This window comes from Chelon labrosus, assembly GCF_963514085.1.
Source record: "Chelon labrosus genome assembly, chromosome: 4".
NCBI lineage: Eukaryota > Metazoa > Chordata > Actinopteri > Mugiliformes > Mugilidae > Chelon > Chelon labrosus.
Genome location: NC_140340.1, coordinates 6,630,680 through 6,653,072, shown reverse-complemented (window position 1 = coordinate 6,653,072; position 22,393 = coordinate 6,630,680). Strand labels below are relative to the sequence as shown.

Here is a 22,393-nt window from a genome sequence, read left to right as displayed (position 1 = left end):
TTGAGTGTTTGTACTATTGATCTGTTGATGGGTAAGTGTATTTATGTAAATACTTATTGTTTGTGGGTTTTTTTTAAAATGGTGTTGGGTTGATGTAGATATTTAATGTTTCATGACATGTTGTCCCCCTGTATATAGACTCTTCTTTCTAATCGCTTGGATCAGGGAGGGTATAAAAAGCGGCCTGTTGCCTCAGTCAGTTGTTTGTGTTGGATGGTGTTTTATTGTGTTTTATAGTGTTTTATAGTGTTTTATAGTGTTTCACAGTGTTTCACAGTGTTTCACTGGAGTTAATAAATGCCAAAGGTTTTCCAGGGAATTTAACTTGGTCTCATTCTTCAATATGTAAAACTCTTGAAGCCTCTGCTGCTCAAACTGGAAAAACAAAGTCAGAAGTTTATGATTAAACTTTTTTGTCTTTGTTCTCAGAGGTAATAAAGGTTCAGTGTTCTGAAAAACCCCAACAACATGAAGAACAGCACAAGGTGTTGACCTGGCCTTCAAATTCACTAGATCCCAAACCGATAAAGTATCTGTGGGATGATCCACAGAGGACCCTCCCCTCAAAGGCCCCCCACTAACAACATTGTGTTGCCAGACACCACAGGACACCCTCAGAAGGACCATGTCCATTCTCTGATGAGTCACAACTGTTTTGGAGGCACAAGGTAGACCTACACAATATTAGGAAGGTGGTCATAATGTTATGCCTGGTTGATGTATGCACAAACCGTCCATACATACTGTAGTTCATTACTAGTAAACAGAGGGTTTTTGTTTGTTTTGTTTTAACTTGCAAACATCATGCACGCTTTTTTGAATAGTGAGTGTCATGTAAGTGCCACTTAGAATTCTCTTGAGCTCTTGGTGTTCAGTTCTCCAGAGCATGGACGGTTGATAAGGTTGTAATTCAGTTTTGTCCTCTTGCACAGCTGTCAATCAAGTGACCGCTCAATACCAGGCAATAAGAAGAAGAAGAATAACCACAACTCACCCAAAACATTAAAACAAGGCTTTTATTAAAAAAGAAAAAACTGACATATTCAAATTCAAAGAGAAAACCAAGGAAGAAGTAAAATCTTATCACAATCAATAAAAAAAAAAAAAAAAAAAAAAAAAAAAAGTTACAGACAAATTAGCAACTCTGGCACAGGAAGACAAAAGTAGCCGAGTGGCATTTGCAAAATAACCAAATATCAAAACCTCTTTCCTCTAACAAAACTGTACAAAATGAGTTCTTGTATAAATAAGAAAACTGTTCACAAGCAGGCGGCGAGATGAGCCCAGGGGGATTTTCAAAATGGTTTTGAAAGGACACTGAAACTTGGTTCATACAGTGCTGTGGAACAAGACCTGCGTTTAGGATGTCCTGTTCAGAAAGGAGTCACATATTAGAGTTAAAATTAAAAATCAAACTACTTCAACTACTGCCTATTGGAGCAAATATAACTATAACTATTAGTACTATTATTGTTTAAAATCAGACAAATTGCAGCACTACTATCGACCAAATGAAAATAAAAGGAGAAAATTTGAAAATCTCCAATGGACACCATCTAACCGTCTGTTTGGAAATCCTGTTTTAGCAGCAAAACCTTTTGAAACTATGAAACAAGCCATCAAATCCACATTAGGATAAAAAAAAAAAAAAAAGCGCATTTACAAATTGGTTTGGATTAAAAAAATAAGTGCAATGAATCTTTTTCTCTAAAATCCGAATTCATTCTGGATTCATGGTGGTTTCCTGAATAGCTAATTCCGCTGTAAAGAAAAACATAAATAAATATACAAACAAAACGCTGCGCTGCAAACATTTGGTCATTTCATAGTTCCAAAAATCTTGTTTGTGTGTATTAAAAGTGATGGCTAATACATGGAATATAATTTCTCTGAACATTTTCCTTCATGGTGAATCTGAAAACGTGCTAGTCACTATGTTTTCTGGACAAGTTACAAGTCATTTAAAAAAAAAAAAAAAATTAAAATAATAAAATCAAGACAGCACGCTAAAGAATCAGAGAAAATGGTGAAAAGAAACGAGCGAGTGGAAGGAAATGAAGGCTATTTACAAAATTAGCTCTTGTCTCTGCTCCTCCGAGACCGTTCACGAGTCTATTTACATGCACTCCCACATTATGTATACTTACTCATGTAACTGCTCCTTGCATTGTCCATTTTTAGCTAAACTATTTTGGTGCATTTGTGGAAATAAAAAAAAAAAACTCCTCCTCCCAGCTGCAGTCAGTGAGTGCATGTGAATGACCTTATTGCAGTATTTCTCTTCCTGAATCTATCAGAAAAGACACAACAGACGAGCGCCTCTGGAGCAGTTCATCTGAGACGCAGAGCTAAACGGTGGGCGGCTACAACATCTTTGGTTGCAGAGATTTTACGACATAGACGCATCAAAAAGTCAATAAAAACAAAAAACAAAACAACAACAACAACAGAAAGAGAATCATCAAACCGCGAGCCTCGAGAAAGACTTTATCACACTCTGCTTTTCACTTGAGTTCAAACCATAGACTGAATAAAGATGGACAGCGGAGCAGCTCCTCAAAAGTGAAGCCAAAGCAAGTAGAGCTCCCCCTGGTGTCTGGCTGCAGTATAGGTCATAAGCTCCACCCCCTTCATGTAAGTGGATGGGACTTACGGCAAACTAAAACACTAAAATACACGTCAAATAATATTTTTTTCAAGGATGGTTTCTGTCATTTTAGGTAGTTAAAGGGGAATTACTGTTTTATACAACCTGGACCTTATTTCTGCCATAAAACACGATTGTTTACTCACCCACATAACTTTGGTGTCATTTGGAGTAATAATTAGATCAGTGTATATCCATATAGTGGGAGTGACTGGGGCACCGAAACGCAGCCTCTAAATAACGCATTATCTGCCGCGAAACTCGTTCATACTGGTAGTTTTTTGCAACATGGCTGAATATTTTTCCGATTCTGTGGACAAACCATAGCAGTAGCAAATCACAGGTAAACAAGCCGACCGTCGCAGAGGTGCGCGGCGCTCAGAGATGACATCATTCATGGTCTGTAGGTCAATCAACAGATGATAACAGGTAACTCCGGACTCAACAGGGAATAGCACTAGCGTACAATTACAAAATATTGGTGAAATTAACAAGTTTTGCGGCAGATAATGCGTTATTTAGAGGCTGCGTTTCGGTGCCCCAGTCACTCCCACTATATGGAAATACCCTTTAATATAATATAATCAATTGTCAGTTGTTTGGATAATATTCGTTCTGACGCTATAGAAACAGGATGTGACACAATGGTGACTACCAGTTGCCATGCCAACTGCTCCGTAAAGTGGTCCCGTGGAACCGTGAGAGTTGTAAAAAAAAAATAATTAAAAATTAAAATTAAAAACAAGTACAGTGTATATCTAACATTTCCTTGTAACTAATGGAGGTAGAGTAAAGCATAGTATTAATTAAACAAAAACGCGAGTGAGTCTGGAGGAAGTGTGGTCGGGTCATCGGTATGGCGGCTCCGTGTGGCTCCACTCTCGGACTGTACTGATCAGACTCTGGCTCTAAAGTCGCAAGATGGCGCCGCCCGCATCCCCGGGAAAATAGTGTCTTAGCTAATGCAAGGAAATGGGGACGTACTGTCCATATTTATATACAGTCTATGGTTCAAACACGAAGGACTGAAGAAGAGCGGAAAGAGGAGGCTCCTCACAGACCCTGCAGCTAACTGGACTGACGACTAACTCGATGGCGTTCACACGAGCCTGCTGCCACTTCTGCAGTACATACACAACCCAACCCTACAAGAGATGAGGCAGTTCATCCAGAGAGGAGACATTAAGGCTTAGCTAAAAACAGTTTTTGCAGAATTTTGCACAAATTCATTCAGACTTTGCTGTCTCACTAAAGGCTGTAAGGATCGTCTTTAATGGCACTTCCATGGTCGAGTAGTGAGCAGTCCTTTGTAAAACCCTTACTTCTATTATCTACATATCTACAGTTTCAGATTCAGCATGAATCTTTTGGATCAGCACTAAATGAAGTCAAACGTTTTGGTTCAGCTCTCCGTTCTGAAAGGCTTTCTGCAAACAGGCCGGACGCGATATCAGACAGACGAGGTTTGTGGAACGGAAAAGATTCACGTGAAATTAAACGAAACAAGACAAACAAAAAAAATTGGATGTGCACAAGAAAACAGCATCAATCAGAGAAACATCAACTCTTCTATAAAAAGCTAAGATCTACAGCTAAAACTCTACTTCTAGGATTAAAAATCGTCAAGAATAAGGCAAATTAGCTCAAAAAGGTTTTCAAGTGACAGACAAGAAGAAAAAAAAAACTAAAATCTGTCAACTAAAAATCACTGACAGAGAATCAAACTCAGGTGACAGCAGCATTGTAAAAAAAAAAAAAAAAGAAAGAAGACTTCCAGCTCCCTTTCCTATCAAACAGATCATTCTCAGGGATTTTGCCAGTCTTCCATTTGATTTCCCTCATTGTTTCTGCTAGACTACATCTTAATTTAGTGACTCCGCCCCTTTTCGACGAAGGACGAATTTAACGACGCCTGATGGTTCGTCGCAACAAAACCGCTTAAAACCACTTCTCGTAGATGGGGGAGGTAACGTGGCGTTACTTTAAAACAAACAAACAAACAAACAAAAAACTATGAGCATGAACGACCTCAGTGGATTGAAAGTCGTCGAACCGTTAAAAAGCTGAGGAATAATTTTATTTATTTTTTTTTACGAGCAAAATAATAGAGCCCATTAATTAACGGGGGTAAAGATCTTAAAGTCCGTTTCACCTACAGTATTAAATAACTTCTTTTCTATAAATGTATGCTTCAATGATCTAAAAACTCTAAAAAATAGAACTTTAAATTCAAATATAAATATAAATAATTGATTGTCTTTTGTTCACTTGTGAAAGAATGATTTAAAGTAAAAAAAAAAAAAAAAAGTTAAAAATCTGAATAAAACTAAAACTATAAACAGTCGATGTTATCACCTATCTGTGCGTGAATAGAAATCTCTGCAGCAGTTACAGGAAGAAGTAGCTTTAAACGGTTTACCTCCCACGGTTAGAATGACTCGACGCCTCAGCCCAGCAAAAAAAAAAGGTTTTTAAGGTTTTTAAAAGTCTGTACAAAGTGTTGCGACCCCACCTGCCCCAACACCCACCCCCCGCTGCTGCACACAGAATGTCAAACAACAGACATCAGGAAATAAAAATAAAAGTTTGCATATTTTACAAAAAAAAGTAAAAGACACATTGTGTTTCAACTCTTCCTCGAATCACTCTGAAACGTCCAGAATGCTCAGTTAAAAATAAGAATTTGTTATATTACGTGCACAAAAATAATGCTCTGCGTCTTTTCTTCCTCTCCTACATTTTTTTATTTCACTTTTTTTTTTTAATTTTATTTATTTTTTTAAATCTTCTTTTGTTGTGTTCCTTTTATTTCAGTTATCAAAATAGATCAATGCTTCTCTGGAGAAGACGAAGAATCCCACCTTTGGTTGATCAACTCTTGAGGACGTGAGCAGAAAAGTCCAATGACGTAAAGTGTTGTCCTTTTTCTTTAAAAAAAATAAAAATAAACAAAAATACAGACACACGCACACACACACGCACAAACAAAACAAACACACACAAACTCACTCACACATGTTCCTTTTGTTATCCGTGTTCAAGTCCGGGTGCTTGGTGATGGTTATGGAGCACACATCGCCCTCGACCCCACCCTGCAGTGAAAACACAATTAGCTGGAGTTAGCATCTGAACGCTCACACACTGTTCTTTCAGTTAACTTGGAATATATCTCAGAAGGTTGTCAGTCATCCAGGTCATGGTATATACAAAAAGCGTTTTGTTTTTAAAAAAAAAGGAAACTGGACTTGTAGAGTTTTTTGAGAAGACGTTTCACCACTCATCCGAGTAGCTTCTTCAGTTTTAGTAGACTGGTGGGGAGGAAACTCTGTGAAAATAGGAAACTCTGTGGGTAACAGCTAATTTCCATTAACGGTTAACTACAGTCCACATATCATAAGTGGAGACCAAACCGTTAATGGACCGTTTCTGGTTGTTTACAGAAACAAGTCAAGCAAGTTTCTGATGGGTTACCCACAGAGTTTCCTATTTAAACCTCAAACTCCCCAACCAGAAACGTCTCCCCATTGGGGAATGATACTAGGACCCTTGTCCAGGCGCCCATAACATATCTACAATATGTATCTGCCATGCATGTCTTAAAAACTTTCACGTTTAGTGTGATGATTTGTTGAAATAAAATGAAATGGTATTTTATAGACTGTCTTTTTATAGTAATAGATTTTTACAATCTGCTCATCAGTGTCGGACGTTTCTCCTGCCAAACCCTTTAATTAAATCAGCATGCATGTAGGCTATATAACTTGAAGGACAGGGCAAGAAAAAAAAAAACTCTACCTTAGCTTCACTTGGTGTGTTGGTATGAGTAGTTTGTGTGTTCTGCAGGATTCTCCATGGCAACCTGTTGCTGTTGACCACCATTCTCCTGATGGAAGAGAAACTGAAATAAGTTAGGTTAAGTACAACCGTTTTACAAAAGGGAGCTGTTGACTTAAAACTGAAGCCAGTGCATCCTGCAGGACATCTTTACCAATTAATCTCATTCAGCTAATTACAGCTTGGACTCCTGGTCCCATTCATGTTTTTTTTCCCTGTCTCTCATTCACTCTGTTGCTCACTCCACAGGCTACCATCGCAATCACTGAGCTCCTCCTTTGAACAAATGACTCGAGGCTCCCCACAGGCTGGGAGGGCCCTCCTGCAGAGCGCTCAGTCAGGAGCTGCAACAGCACAACGCCGTTGAGCCGCAGCCAAAAGTCTCCAAAACAATCATAGAGGCTCATCGGGCTGAATAATGCGGGAGCTTCCAAAGACCCAGACTGAATGTTTGCAGAGCGTACTGTACTATTATATACTATAAAAGGAAAAATACTTGCTTGAAAGCTTGTTAGCTTAAATTTAAATCATATTAGGGTGCAAGACGCATAATATGTTTTCAGTGAGAATATGTTAAATCTGAGGTTTACTTGTGATTGCATGGCTGATGCAGATTATCAACATAACTTCGTCAGAGAAGAACAAACAGCTGGAATTAATCGCAAACCACTAAGATAATGAACTACATTAAATTAAATTAAAGCAAGACACCTGAAGACATTTTCACTCATATCTGACATGTTATAGACAACAGGATTCCTTTATTAATCCAGAAAATAATTACATAAGCAAGGAAAAAATATAATTTACTTAACAATCTGTCCTATCAGAAGTGGTGCTCGTTCTGCTGTCCGGTTCAGTTTGAGGGGGACGGGGACTTAAAACAATCACCACAATTATTTGGAACTAGGCAACTTCTTGAAATATAATTATATGTAAATTATTATTTGTCCCTATAAGAGTGCTTGTTATTAGTCACACCTTCATGGAAATTTAAAACACAAGCAGCTCACACTCATACCTCTACTGGGACATTGGAGGGAGGCACTGGGGTGTACTGGGGGATGTAGGTCCCCTGCATAGCTGTGTTGGCCGGAATATACTGTAGGGAAGAGAGGAAAGCATAAAATTGTGTGGAGTGTTCGACACAGATGATAATGTGTGCGTGTTGCGTGTGAATGGTACTGACTGTGCCCGTGCTGCCCAGGGACAGGTGGCTTAGTTGCTGTGTGAGGGGTCCCATCATGGACGTGGGCTGGATGGACATGGCGTGATCCATTGTCGGGGTGAGGACCGTACCCTACGAACACACACACACACACAGTAGCAAGGCTTAAACATCCTGGGACAAGTTTTCGTTTTGGGACACAATGCAATTCAACACCTGCTGCAAACACTGAACAACTAGAATCAGGTGATGCTGAGGCGTAAGACCTTTGAGAGACAGATGTCAGGTCTCACTCATGTTGTTGCAAGTGAAATGGTTTGGTAAATGCCAACAAATATCAGAGTACTTTTATATGCAGCACGGTTACAAGAACAAACATTTGCATGCTTCGACGTCCTCCATGCTCATCCCTCACTCTGCTGCCTTACCAGTACAGATTATTCAAAAGCTACACGGATCGATTCAATTTTATTTATATAGCGTCAGTAACGATGCAAATTGTCTCAAGATGCTTTACAAAATCTGGTCTGAAACTCCCAGAGCAAGCACGATGTGGCAATAAAGAAAAATCCCTTTTAACAGGAAGAAACCTTGAACAGGATCCATCTGCCTAAAGCCGCCCATGTAGAGATAGAAAAAGAGAGAGACGAGAGCAGGAATCAGATAAACTCTGCACACTCTCTGGACGACCATATGTGTTTGCTGGAGTCGCTCTCCTCTCTCCTCTCTCTGTCGCTTTGGACGTGACAGAAGGAATTACAATTAATTTGCATGGGACTTTGGCTCGGTCTTCAAATGGTTTCAAATGATTCAGACGCTGCTGGGTGGTTGCATTTAAACTTTGCTGCTGCTGCTGCTGCTGCTGCTGCGGTAGCTATCTGATACACCTCTGACGTTTCCAAGTATAAATGAGGGTAGATGAGGGGAGCTGGGAGCTGGTGAAGGAAGGACACTCACAGCTGGCTGCATGAGGTATGACTGATGGTGCATCCAGGACGGGCTGTGTACCTGCAGATCAGGGAGCACATTATGAGACTCATTTTTCATCTCGAGCTTTCAAACTCCCCTCAAAAGCCCTTCACATGTAAGTTTGCAGAGAAAGGTCACAAGAGGAGGCAGAGCCTGAGGAAATGCAGGCAGATTTCCCTCCTGTGTGTCTCTTAACTTACATAATGTGGACATAATGAGGGGTACAGCACAGAAACAAAAGCAACAGAAAATGAGCTATCTGTATTGATGCAGAGAGGCTAAATAAATAAATAAAATTCATTTGAACACAGAGGAATGTCCCACCTGGTAGGATGAGACAGGAGAATGCATGTAGGGCGAGAGGGAAGTCTGAGCAATCATCCGGTTTGGAGCCAGACTGTAGGGCGAGGAGTAGAAGCTGCAGAACAGACAGAGCAAAGTGAGAGGGGGACATGACGACGGGCCGCACCGTGTCAACAACCTGCAGCGTGGCAACATCTATGTGTTCCCGCCGCGCCCAGCAGAGGGCGGCCTTTAACCAGAGATGGAGCACTTTGTTTATTTTCCTGGAGGGTTGGGACTGTTTTCAGTCAGTCTGTGCATACCACTCACCCATTTTGTAAGGCTGTGGGGTCATAGGCAAGCGTCATTCCTCCCTGGGAAAACAATACAGAGGATTCAGAACCGGTGAGGTCATGCAAACACCGGCGCAGTATGTACTAATGCAGTCTGCTAGCAAAGAGCATGAACCGACTAAACCTTTAAAAGCGCTCTTACTTTAACTTCTTAAACTTTTAAGAGAACTTTAAGATGGATGAGATAAAAGAAGATTGGCCGTGTTACCGTGTCTCCGTCTCTAGCCCAGGGCCTTCCATTTTGGAGATACTTCCCCTGGTTTTGCCGCTTCTTCTGACCCCCGTCTGCAAACTTACATAATAAGGGCTCTGTGGGCACTGAGAAAGCAACGGATCAGACGAGAGAAGTGAGTTCAGGGATCACGGCAGGGGAACAAAAACACTCTGGCACTCTCAACAACAATATCAGGTTCCTGCAATACAAAACAAACATTCCACGCACCAGGCACTCCCGGCGGAGTCTTGATGAATTTGCCATTGAAATGCTGAATTATGGCCTCGCACTTCTCCGTGGACTCCATTCTGAAACACAAAGTTGAATTTAATCCCCCCTTGAGAGGCACTCTTTACATTAGGATTGGGCAGGCCAGGACTGCACCAGCTACTTCTTATTTATAGCAGGAAATGCACTCCTCGTATCATCACAGACCACCACGCAGCGCTATATTAAGGCGGGGCGCATTTGCAGTCTGACCTGGCAAATCCAACCCCGCGGCTGGTCCCGTTGGCATCTCGGAGGATGCGCGTGGAAATGACCTGGCCAAAGGACTTGAGCATGCCCTCCAGCTCTTGCTCGTCCATAGTCACTGGCAGGTTGGAGATGTAGAGGTTGGTGGGGTCCTGCTCTTGTTGCTGCGCAGAAACAAACAAAAAAACATTCACACACATTTTTTTTTTAAGCCCAGTGAGGAGATGGGACGCTGCATTTAAAATAAAGTTTATTTCCGATCTGAATGCGTCTCACTGGAGGGTTTCAAAGCGCTACTTCAGCTACTTTAGCACACACTGTGAACGTGTTTTCGAAGCCTCCGCAAATGCCTTTCACGCAGCGGAGATTTCGGCGTGGGCGCAAGTGCGAGCTGTCTTTCCATCAACACCTGCCATTGCACTTCGCACATTATTGCTCCATCATATCACTGCACCGTGTCAAGCCCATTAAGGATAACATGTTTTGAAGCAATTAGTGCCTGACCATTAAACCCAAACCGACGAATTATTTGTCACTAACGCTTCTTCCTGCCTTGCCGTAGAAGAGTCCACACGCACTCTAAATATACGATTTTATCTGCGAGGATAAGAGTCACGCATTCTGGTTGAATTTTGTTGGATGCAGACATCTCAATGGCCGACTAAGAGGCGAGACCATTCAGAGGCTCGTTTTGCGCTACCAGCTTGAAAGTGAAAGCTTGACTGTGACCGTGCAGAGGCAGACAGGAAGCCAGGCATGAAGTTAAAGAGTTCACAGAGCAACAGGAGCCTGGCAACCGGGAGAAAAAGGAGGCTGGGCTTAAAAGAAGGGGAAGGGAAAACAGAGAGTGAAGGAAGAGGATAGAGCAGAGCGAGGGCGGGAGAGATTAGTAGCTTAGATGGCCGATGTTTTGTACCGAAAGACGGAATGACAGGAAGGGAAGCAGCCGGGAGTAGTCTGGGTGATTAAAGCAGGAGGGAGACAAGAAGGAAAAATCTGGAAATGTTTACAGCTAGCAGGTGAAGTTAGTTTACCATCCTGAAAACCTCTAAAATGCATATCTTTGGAAAAAACGTACAGATATAATAACAGAAACAGCAATCACTGGTCCACAAACAGGAGAGGACATATTTGGCAAGAGTGCTGATGTGACAACTGATATCTTAAATGGATCTTTATTGCCTCTGTTCTCACCCATAAGCCACCTAGCGAACAGATAACGTCTTTTCTTTGATTGTCGACACGATTGTTGCGTAACACGCCTGCGCGAGGTCAGAGGCCAGTCGGGACTTACGGAGGAATAAAACACCCTCCATTTTCTCTTTTGTTTGCCCTGCTACGACGCACAATAGCCCAGTTATTACTCAAACAATATATTGTTGTGCACATGAAAATACTGTCGCGCCCAGCCCGAGGAAGCATGAATGGGATTTGCTGCGGTGTCGCCGCTGTGCATATTTTTTTTTTTCCGTGCCAGGCCCTAGGTGAGCCGTGTCTGTTAAGGTGTGTCTCTCTGTTGACAGATTTGCAGAGCGGCGAATGTGCGCTGACGTCTGAGTTCGAGCTGGGAGGTGCTGGGAAGTAAGAGGGGGGATCTATTTTTAACTCTGCCATTGTTCCCCTGCCCCTACGCACGCAGCTCCTCTGGGCTCGCCGCCTGCAGGCTGGGGTGGCCCGTTCAGGGACACGACGGTTCTCCAAGGGCCGTGAGTGCGAGGCGTGGCTCACTGTGTTTGCGAACAACACTCTGCAGCAGCCATGGTGAAGGCGCTAAACTGCACCTGATATTGATATTAAACTGACTTTAGACTTTCGTCGTGACCTGAAGTAACCCGGTGACTTGGAGGCTGCTGCCGTGTATATTTAGGTTTATATAGTGATTATCAACACCTCTCACTGAGCACATGTTGGCTAGATGAGTCCTGTTCGGGTGTCCAGTTGCACTTGTATTGAGATGCTCAGGATTGTGTGGCACTCTTACAGTGAACCTAGACTCCGGGTTCAGTTGCACCGGACTGGTTCAGGTTAGCTGGCAGATCTGTTACAGTTTTTTTTTTTTTACGGAGTTGGGCTGAGGGAGACCCTGCACGGTGTTTCATTGCACTGGGTCTGTTTGGGTGCAGGGCGGTGGGAGGGGGCAGCTGACACTGCGGTAGAGTGTATTAAGTGCTGGTGTCAGCCCCAGGCCTGGGCCCAGACGATGGACAATGCCAGTCCATTGTGCCTGCCCCATTGACAGTGGGTGTAGTGGCAGCCTCCCCCGGGTTCCCTCAATGGGGAGCCTGAGAGCCAGAGGGATCAGCTTAATGGGCCGACAAGAGTTGCTTTGACTGCAGACACTTGGACAAAGAGCTGGGAACAAGTGCTACAACAGGAGCAGGTTAGCAACATACACAGCCGCTCAGACACGAGGGCGTTACGGAGAAAGGAGAGAGACAGAAGGTAGCGAGGAGGAAGAAACTGGAGACAAAACGAGGACAGAGCAGAGGAAACGCTCAACAAAGGGACTAGTTCTGCTCCTGACAAGTCTAGTCTGCATCTCGCAATTGTCCATCAGTGGCACCGATTCGCCAAATGAAGTATAACAGAACACATACACGTCCCTATAAGCAGGAGTTTATTTTGCAGCCCTGCCAACGGGAAACCTGCTGCCAACTAGGCCGCCGCATGTGGCGGCTTACCTTTTACACGGCAGAGAGGATGAGCGCGTACGTGTGCGGAAAGGGGCTACAGTGGTCAAAGTTTAGCAGGTGGCTTTTTGGAGATCAATAAGGACCAGACAAGACTGGATGATAGAGCAGAACTGGGCGGGTTACAACTAATGATGACTGGTAAATCTGGAAACAAGAGAGCTGATTCTTACTTTGGCCATCTGAGCCTGGACTCCGCTAGATTTCAGAGCCGTAACAGCTTTCTGTGCAGCCGCTGGGCTGTCAAAGTCCACAAAACCATAACCTGTAAAAGAAATAAATAAATGTTAAAATGTTTTTTTTTATTGTATATGTTTAAAAATGATCAATTTTTTTTGCTGCAATTTACACAAGATCTTATACACATCTGTTAAATATGATGCTTAACGCTATAGGACAGTTAGCTTAGCTTAGTGTCAAGGCTGGAGGCAGGTGGACGCAACATTTTTTTAACAGATTAAACAATACACAAGAAATTTCTATTGTAGTTTTTCCTCTTAAGTTACAAGCCTGGGTGTATTTCTCATGACCAAACCCAAAGAATAAGTGAAAGGAACATTCACCTTTACATTTGTTGGTGGTTTTATCCAAGATGGCCTTGGTGGATACGATTTTGCCATACCTTTGGGGACAGAGAAAGAACAGAGGAAACAGGATGAGTGACAGGTGAGGTGCAACGGAGGAATCTGCTCCTACCCCAGGGCCGCATGACTACAGACGTTAACGCGAACGTTAACACGAACGCACACCCCTTCCGTGCAGTCGGTTTGTGTCCTTTTTAACGCGATCGCATGTGTCACAGAAAACTCCCGTGTCGGCCTCCACCCCTCCTCGTCTTTGTCTGCCAGAGGAAGGCTGTTGTACAGTAACTCTGCTCCTTGACGTCGTTTCGTCAGACAGGAGACAGCACCCCGGGGCCAAAAACAATTTGTTCCAGGCCCGTCCTTACCAGACACTCGCAGACTTAACACACATCCCTCCCAAACACAGCTCTGCTCTCGAGTATTTTTTTGGCCCGAATGAAGCTTAAAAGCGCCGTCGCAGACATCTCAAATTGAGACGCTGACTTTTCAAGAGAACTCGCTCAATGCTTGACGCAACTAACAAACAAAGGGAGGAATAAGACGTGTCAGACATAAGCTAGCTTTTATTTGAGTGTGCAGTTGTTGATAGAAACGCCTGACGAAAGCCAGTCAGTAAAACAGGCAGTGAATGCAATTATGACAAATATTTATAGTTTGAAAGTGAAAAACAGTACATGTCTCATTTTCGTTTGTGCTAGAAATGTAAAGACGTGGAGAATATTAGAATGCAGTGTCACAGGACGATGGATCAGCACTAGAATATAATAGACCTGCCCTTGGCTGGTGAATGCAGCCAGTGAGGGAGCCTGGTGCTCCTCTGTTTGGGCGACATGGCGTCTGGGCGGAATGTACACTGTAACCTGATGCTTCACCCCTCCAGTTCGCCTTCCTTCCCACCACGTCCTTCTCTCTCTCTCTCTCTCTCTCTCTCTCTCACTGTTTTTCCACCCTCCCATCGCAGCGCACCGCTGGGTCCTACACTCCCGCCTCGTTTCGCCGGACATTTAACCGGATGACTCAGACCTGACTTGACGGTCACAGCGGAGAGACCCGCTGTCACGAATGACACCCCAGTTTGAGGTCTGTGCCGAAATGCTATGACCTTATCTGCCCCGGGTTCCTCACGCGTATCTACACACCCGAGGCCGTGCGTGTTTCTATGAAACAAAAACAGCTGCAAATGTACATGGGATAGGGTAGAAGAGACGTTATTGTGTACTTTTTTGGCTTTACCTTGACTTGCAAGAACAGAAATCCACTATTAGAACAGGGCTAGAAGCACATTTACATTAAAACAAAAACATCCAATGCTAAAATAAAAGGGGCAGAAGATACTCCACGATGCACACTGAATTAAGATAAGATAAATAAATGTAAAAAGTGCTGTCTGCTAAGGCAGCTCTCCTTATTTAATGAAATGTTTAATGGCAATGGGGACAATTATGTCCCTATTTCAACTGCCATAACAGGCCACAACTTGATGTCTGCATTAATTGCATCAAATTCATTAATTTTATGCTTTTAGAATAACTACATATACATTTGACTCGGTAAATTTTGATCATTTTGATTCATAATGATTCACAGGACATAGATACTTATATAGACAGACCAATATTTATGATGAAAGTTAATAATTCATCATCCAAACAGCCAGATGAACTTTCCATTGTCCATGTTTATAGTTTCCCACTGTCATCTGACAGCTGCAAAGCGGCTATTAGGTATGAATATAAACACAAGCTTAATATAATTTAACTCATGCAAGTTCAGCAGGCCTCCATGAGCACAGATTCGGTCATCACATTGCGGGGATTTATATTTTTGCCACACAAAACTGTATTTGTTATTGTTCCGATTGCCTCTATTCAAGAAACTGTCAAAAGTGCCCAAAGTTTCGGGAGTTGAAACAAAGCAACACGGCGCTCATGTGTGAACAGAAGTTCCAGTCAAACAATAGGAGCTAAATTAAGAAAGGCAGACGCAGCACAACTCCACGGGTTTTCTATTTATAGCATCGCATTTTCAGAAAAAATCTCTTTTCACAGTTGAAAGCGTCAGAAGTACATGCACAGCCACATGAGACACATTTTAATCCTTCTTACTTCCCTTTTTTTCTCTGACTTTTGACTAAATTTAGTCGGAATAGAAAACGGTTGATCATCAAACAAAAAAAAAAAAGAAACCACAAAATGTTATTCAGATACAAAATCGTGAGTAATCCATAATAGACCTGGATGTAATGTAATGATTAGGTTGTATTCTCTTCATTTTCTCAACTAGCACAATACAAACTGACTAAAAATGAAAACTAACCAGATAAATGTAAATTAACTGACACTTTTCTAGAAACCAAAGAGCTTCTGGTGCAGTGTTCATCCTGTGAACAGATTGTATGCCACGTTCTGGTACACTACATATACTGCAGCAGATGTACTGATATACTTATGAGAACTAATTTCTGAATGTTTTCTTATGAAACATTATTTTAAATTAACTTTTTTTTGGGGGGGGGGGTATTGGCTGAAAATGTTTATAATAAAACACAACAGCAATCTGGATTTGGCTTATTCACATTCTCATGTGACTAGTAGGTAGTTAAAACGAGTTACTTGACTAACTTTTCGAAAACAAAGTACTTCTAAGAGTAGTTTTACTGTATAATACTTTATACTTTTACCTGACTATTCTTGTGAAGAGGAAATGCTGCTCTTACTCAGATGCACTGGGCTACACTCGGTTCATTAATGCCCTATACGCTTAGACGCCGCCGGTTAATCTACCACGTGACTGTGTTTCACCAATCAGACGTCGCGACAATGATCACATGACTTCCATTTCACCTATCAGACGTAGCCAAGCTGTCACATGACCGCACGCAAACTGTAGCTGCCAAAAAATGAGATTTGGCCATTTGTGCCTTAATTCGTTATTTATTTTTAGTCATTTTTGTTTTATCTTATTATTACTTAGAAATACCAGATTACGATCAATTACGTGAGTAGTTTTTTTTCACCAAATAATTTTTTACTCTTACTTGAGAACAGTTTTAGGCTACTCTACCCACTAATACTTGCTTCTATTTTTTTTTTCTTATTTCAGGCTCCACACTGAAAAACACGGAAGCCCTAATGATCAGTTTTTATTAAAGGCGTTACAGTGAAAAACAAAAGCTGTGTTTCACGTTTACCTCACAAAGACGCCAGGAGAGTTTAAAGGTCAACAGGCAGTGACTGCGTGACCCCGAGCTTACCTCAGCCCCTCTGCACGCAGAACATTAGCCCACCATGCTATGGAGGCCACAGGGAACTTAAAAGACAGCCCTAACCCATATATGGCCAGCTGACATTCTTTCCCAGCGGGCCATGCTACTATTTTTTTCCCCACTCATTTAAGTTTCTCCCTCAACGGTAGCCTCTAAAGCCCCCCACCCCAGTCCTCTTTCCACCTCTTTGCCACTCCACAATGACTTCTCTGTAGATGTCGTTCTTTTGCACTCAAGTTCCTGTGCTGCACAAAGCAGATGCAGATTTGAGATTTTCTGTGATTGTTCCAGCACTGACAAAACACTGTGATGCCATGCCAGTCTGCTCTGTGAATTAGGTTTTTTTTGTTTTTTAAATGGTTAAAAAACGAGAGTAGAGCACATAACGAGGGGATGGGCTGGGGTGTAAAGAATACTGTCAGGTTTTATTTTGGAAAAGCTTCTTCACAGAGTTGTGCTGCGACTGTGCCGACCCTGGAAATGACGGATGCATTACGAAAGTTCACAAATCACTTCAGCAGCACACAGCGCAGCCTTGACCTGCAGCGGCCAAAACCAGTTCGGGCACTATTATTGGATTTTATGTATGGGTGTGTGTGCGTGTGTGTGTGTGTGCTTTTGCACAGCTATCATTCTGAGGACCCGTTTTGAGTTTTACACCACCAAAGTGAGGACATTTGTACAAGTGAGGACATTTTGGCTGGTCCTCACTTCTTTACAAGGCTGTTTTTGAGGGTTAGTTTTAGGGAAATGGTTACAATTAGATTATGGTTAGGATTAGGGTAAGGGGCTAGGGAGGGCATTATGTCAATGAATGTTCTCACAAAGGCAGCCATACAAACGTGTGTGTGTGCGCGCTTGTAAGGCCAACTGTAGAGGGCAGACTGTTTGTCTAGAGGTGCGCAATTCAGCCTCACAAAAACTGCCGGGTTAAACCAGGACATGAGGAGGCAACATGCTGTATCCCTCTCTGGCCCCTCCTCTTCTTCTTTACGTCTGCATCTTTTTCATGACCCTCCACATTTAATATTTCTTCTAATTCTCTTTAAGGCTCGGGCCATTTTGCAGACAGTTTCTCATTTTCTGGTGATTGCTGAGGTTTAATTTATCCATACTGCATCCTTATTTACAAACCAATTTTCCTTCCACCTGCTTAAACATCTCCCTTTTTTTTTTTCCTCAACATGAAATTATGGCCCTAAATGGTTTAATTTCATGTGTCCGACAGATGAAGAGCGTTCTCCCCAGACATCGCAGATGTTATCCGCTCTCGAGATTCAGAATTTAACATCAAAGATGGCGATCAAGATAAAACGTGTTAAAGTTAACGTGGACTGGAATGTAACAGTGACTATAGTCAGACTATCATCTCAGACAGCATGAAGAGATAAACAAAAACAGCAAGAACAGTACATGTGGATGGTTGGGTCAAAATACACTAAACACACTGTGTAAGCAAACCGTAAATAATAAATTTTTATAGAAAAACTAAAACAAACAGCAAACAGCTCCAGTGCATCCTTTGGACATGTCTTCCCTTTACTATTGTGTTGTACTAGGACCATTTTACCCATGGCCTTTATAACCGCACAGCTGTTGGTCTGTTGAGTTGTCATAATGTATTTGTCATGTTTGTGTTAACTATTTTCTCAGGCACTATTTATCTTCAAATAGAACGAAGCAGAAGGCAATCAGGCTAGCTGAGCTTAGCATAACCATTAGCTTAGCTTGGTAGCGGTATATGTGCGCATACAGAACTGGACAAGAATACATAGTGTAACTATTTCTCAATGTTGACCCCGGCAGCAAGAATCTAGGACGTGGCAGCCCTAAGTTGTTTTTAAACAAATAAGTACATTACATAACTGTATGCAGTAACAAAGGTAACACATTAATTACTGAGCTTTAGTTTGTTGGTGGGTTTTGTATATCTGCTGATAAAAAACAAATACCACAGCAGCTTATGGTATGTGTTTTCATTGCTGGGCCCGCTACGCTTCATGTTGCCTCGTGTAGTTTACTTCTAAGGTTATAGAGGTCGTGTTCTGTAAATATTGATATGGCAAACATCCATGCACACACTGCTGCAACTATGCGAGCCTCTGACATTGAAACATTTCTATAATAAAAAAGAGGAGTATTTTATAAATTCTGTGACATTTTTTCACTAACTGTACAATAAAAACATCGCGACACCTGTCATGGAGCCCAGGAGTCAACCTGACAGCGATCCCCTGCCTCTAGCTTTATATGTCACTGACAGTTTTGACAGTAGCATTAATCGCGTCCTATAGCAAATGGTTTACACTCTGACATCGGAATTTAAACTTGTAGGTGGTCAGTCAGCTGTGTTGAGGGTCTCTGTGTACTTCAAACAATGGCGAGCATCTCATGTTTGAGATTTTTTTTTTTTGTTACTTTGACCAGAATCACTGCAACCCGGAAAAGACAGAATACATCCGAGTAGATTGTGTAGATTGGAAACAAAAGGCGGGAGAACTTTTAGAATTTTCTACTAAAAGATGTGGATGACCAAATTATTGATGTGTCATTTGCGAACAAGCCGACTCTAAGGGACGATTATTTGCAGCGAACGCGAATAGACGAACTACAGTTGCTCTGCTGAGAATCCATGTACACAGGGATTGTATTTTATTGGGCACAACATGCGGCCAATCAGATACAAGGATAGACTAGGATCATACCATTACATTAAAAACAAGAAAGGCAGTCTAGTGGCACAGGCCAGGAGCACACAGAGCGACAGAGGAATCCGGCCACCCCGGATTTAAATGCGTATTTCTGAATACCAACCTTCACTAAAGGCTTTTATTTAAAATACCATAATGTTAAAACTTTGTTATTTATTTGTTTGATTTGTTTGTTGTTCCTGTGCGTCTGTGGTTCAATTTAAAGCTTTGATTACAATGTTTAACAATAGTAACTGTATAAAAAAAAAATATATATATATATGCACAAAATTACGTCATTTATGAAAACAGTAAATAAAAATTGCTTACATAAACTATTCATAATTGCTAAATAAGTATGAAATATAAGGCTCTGAGTGAAACTAAATGAAGAGCCATTTGGAAGCCATAAGAGCCGACTCTTCTAAGGGAGTCGAGCCAAAAGAGCTGAATCTTTGAAAAGAGTCGGACCTCCCATCACTTGACCAAATGCATTTTGGACCAATCACAGCTTTTGTGGTTTATGTCTGTCGTATACTAACATTTCTAAAGAGACGCATGTGTAACTACAGTGTACCTACAGTGCACATCCGATACAGAAACATAAATGTAGCATAACGCTTGCCAAGAAACTGACTAAACATATTTCACAAAATATTAGTCCCTCCTGAGTGGTAGACTGGTATCCTTACTTGAGGTTACAGCCTTCAAAAATTTCCACTTGTTTCCCGCGCTTCTTCCAAACAGAAATCTTTCAGTAAGACATCTAATTAACCCGTTTTTTTCTAACGTTTTAAAATCACTTACGGCTGGCAGAGCTTGACCAGATCTTGGTCCGTGGTCCCCGGGTGGAGGCCGCGGATATACAGGTTGGTTTTACTCAGCTGTTCCCCTCCTCCGCCACTGCTGTTGCTACTACTGTTGGTGTTGGGACTGGGGGGCGCCATCTGGTGGCCGGAGGACACATAGGCCTGCTGAATTAAAAACAACACACACACACAAATTACTTTACACGCTAAACAGAAACAGAAATAATCGCAGAAATGCTTGATATGTCGGATAAGTACAGTTTTGCTTGTATTCAAAGTGTGAAAAGAGTGTTTAGTGATGTGGTGAGACTGAAAGCAATCCTGCATGAAACAGATAATTATGTGGGAGCTGCAAAAAATGATATCATACAGCCCTCATGTCAACACTCACCAATACCGCTTTCTGAAGGGAATGTGGGGCCTCTTGGCTGACTACTCTGCATAGGGAAAAGGGGCCTCTTATGCTTTCTCAGTGTTGGGTAACTTCATTTTTTACTCTTGTAACCAGACACACAAAAAAATCCTGTGGTGAGAAACTTTTATTTAAAGAGCTCAGACTAACTTTAAGTTAGTCCTGTGATTCAGGATTAAATAATAGACTAGATGTTCACAATGTCTGCTTTGTAGTGCAACTCGTCCTCTCGTATTACTGATATGAAGCTGACTAGCTGAAGTCTCGGGTTCAACACCGCAATGTTTATTCTCTCTAATCCTGTTTAAAATTAAAAGTTAATGAAAGTGTAAAGATGCAAACACAGGCTTCAGCAATCCACAGTGTATGCAAAATTAAGCAAAACAAAACTGAAAGGAAATTTAGAGAGAGGAAAAATGGCAGTACCTGGAACTACTTCACGACAACACAAACTATCGCATCCCAACCATTACCAAACCTCTGCTCGTTTCCAACTTTGGGTTGTTTCGTCTCATCAGTCTTCGCGGATGAAGAACCAGTGAACACTAGTTGTAAACTACCGCAGTCGACTCTGCGCTGACTCACCACCAGGAACATGAAAAGATGTTGTGCAACAACCAGTGCTTCATCTAATCTCATCTCACTGTGGGATGTAGCCTTTCCTTGGAGATATCAAACAAATGATTGTGTAACCATGCAGTTGCATTTAAAATGGGATAAATGTGGTTTCATTATTACTTTGCATGACAAGAAGAGGAGAAAAAAAAAAGTATTCTCTCTCCAGGAATAGATCCAGTGGCTGTTTTCCAAATAAGACTGAGGCAATAAATAGCAGCACATCAGACCAGACCAGGCTACAGAACTGCCAAACGCTGCGTCTGTTTGCTGTGAGAGAATGACCCCAATCACGTCGATTTAACAGCCAACTTTTATTTAATTCAGTGGTGCATATGACGGAATCAGAACAGATATGCTGTCCGACTAAGCTCCGCAGAGTGCTGCTGTGAGGCTGGAGTGTCTCATTTGAGAGACAGATTGGACAGAGGCGACAGGAGGACAATGGGCTCATTTCACGAGAGAGGGAAGGGTCACTGATCAGCCTGATGGTGTTTAGGAAAAGCCCAGCAGGAAGACACAGTCATACCAGGCCCACCAGCAAAATCAGCCAATCTCGCTAATTAGACGCCATCCATAAGGCACAGAGCCCCTCTAAGACAGACCCTCTGACCTCTAGTTTGGCAGCAGCGAGGCAGCAGCTTCAACAACAACAGACTCTTTCCTCTGAGGATGATCCGCTTTTCTACTGGTAGTAAAGTAAGAGTGCAGGTGTGTGTTCTTTAATTTCTTTCATTCCAAGGATACTGAGTCATGTCTATGAACACAGCGAATCAAAAGCAGAAGAGTGTACACTATAAATTGGACATAAGGTTCAGAGCATTTTATGGTCACTGTGAAATGTAAGTAATCCTTGATCCTTGAATCCTTAGAAATCAAGGTAAAGGGTAACGTGCGTTCACCTCTGATGTTTGATTTCTCTGTTTACACCAGCCCGAACCTGAACCAACCTAGCAGGAAAATGCAGTTTCGTAAAAACAACAACCTAGGTGTAAAAGCAGCTTAATATTAACATAAATACCTGTCCCCAAAGTCATGACACAACAAAACCTAAAAAAGCAACGCATCTTGGTCTGCATTCTCCAGGCCAATTGGTCTGTCCAAGTGCTCTCTTAAAGGGGAACTACCATTTTCTACAACCTGGACCTTATTTCTGGCATAAAATACGATTGTTTACTCACCCATATAACGTTTGTGTAATTTGTATTCCTTCGGGAGATATTTAGATCAGCGTATATCCACATAGTGGGAGTGACTGGGGCACCGAAGCCTCTAAATAACGCATTATCCGCCGCGCAACTCGTTCATTTCACCAATATTTTGTTATTGTACACTAGCGCTATTCCCCGTTGAGTCCGGAGTTACCTGATGTCATCTGTCTTCTGAC

At 42.0% G+C, this 22,393-nt stretch overlaps 1 protein-coding gene across 1 annotated transcript; it reads right to left on the bottom strand.

The window, feature by feature from the left end:
* Window positions 1–5,197: 5,197 nt before the first annotated feature.
* LOC311486708 (RNA-binding motif, single-stranded-interacting protein 2-like) lies at window positions 5,198–21,054 on the bottom strand. The gene is made up of 13 exons (XM_084542666.1): window positions 19,978–21,054; window positions 13,195–13,253; window positions 12,805–12,896; window positions 9,948–10,105; window positions 9,696–9,775; window positions 9,462–9,571; window positions 9,231–9,274; window positions 8,943–9,036; window positions 8,607–8,657; window positions 7,671–7,781; window positions 7,503–7,583; window positions 6,443–6,530; window positions 5,198–5,739 (listed from the first exon to the last, which is right to left on the bottom strand). The coding sequence occupies exons 1-12, from the start codon at window positions 20,304–20,306 to the stop codon at window positions 6,450–6,452; spliced, it is 1,290 nt and encodes a 429-aa protein (XP_084398792.1). The 5' UTR covers window positions 20,307–21,054; the 3' UTR covers window positions 5,198–5,739; window positions 6,443–6,449.
* Window positions 21,055–22,393: the final 1,339 nt, after the last annotated feature.

What these genes read in the sequence shown, in the direction of transcription:
- LOC311486708 (XM_084542666.1), bottom strand. Translation starts at nt 20,306, where the DNA reads ATGCAGGATTGCTTTCAGTCTCACCACATCACTAAACACTCTTTTCAC. An exon ending in AACCACCAACAAATGTAAAG is followed by an intron (nt 12,897 to 13,194) that starts GTGAATGTTCCT and finishes TTTCTTTTACAG; the next exon opens with GTTATGGTTTTGTGGACTTT. An exon ending in CTCCTGTCTCATCCTACCAG is followed by an intron (nt 8,658 to 8,942) that starts GTGGGACATTCC and finishes CCTGATCTGCAG; the next exon opens with GTACACAGCCCGTCCTGGAT.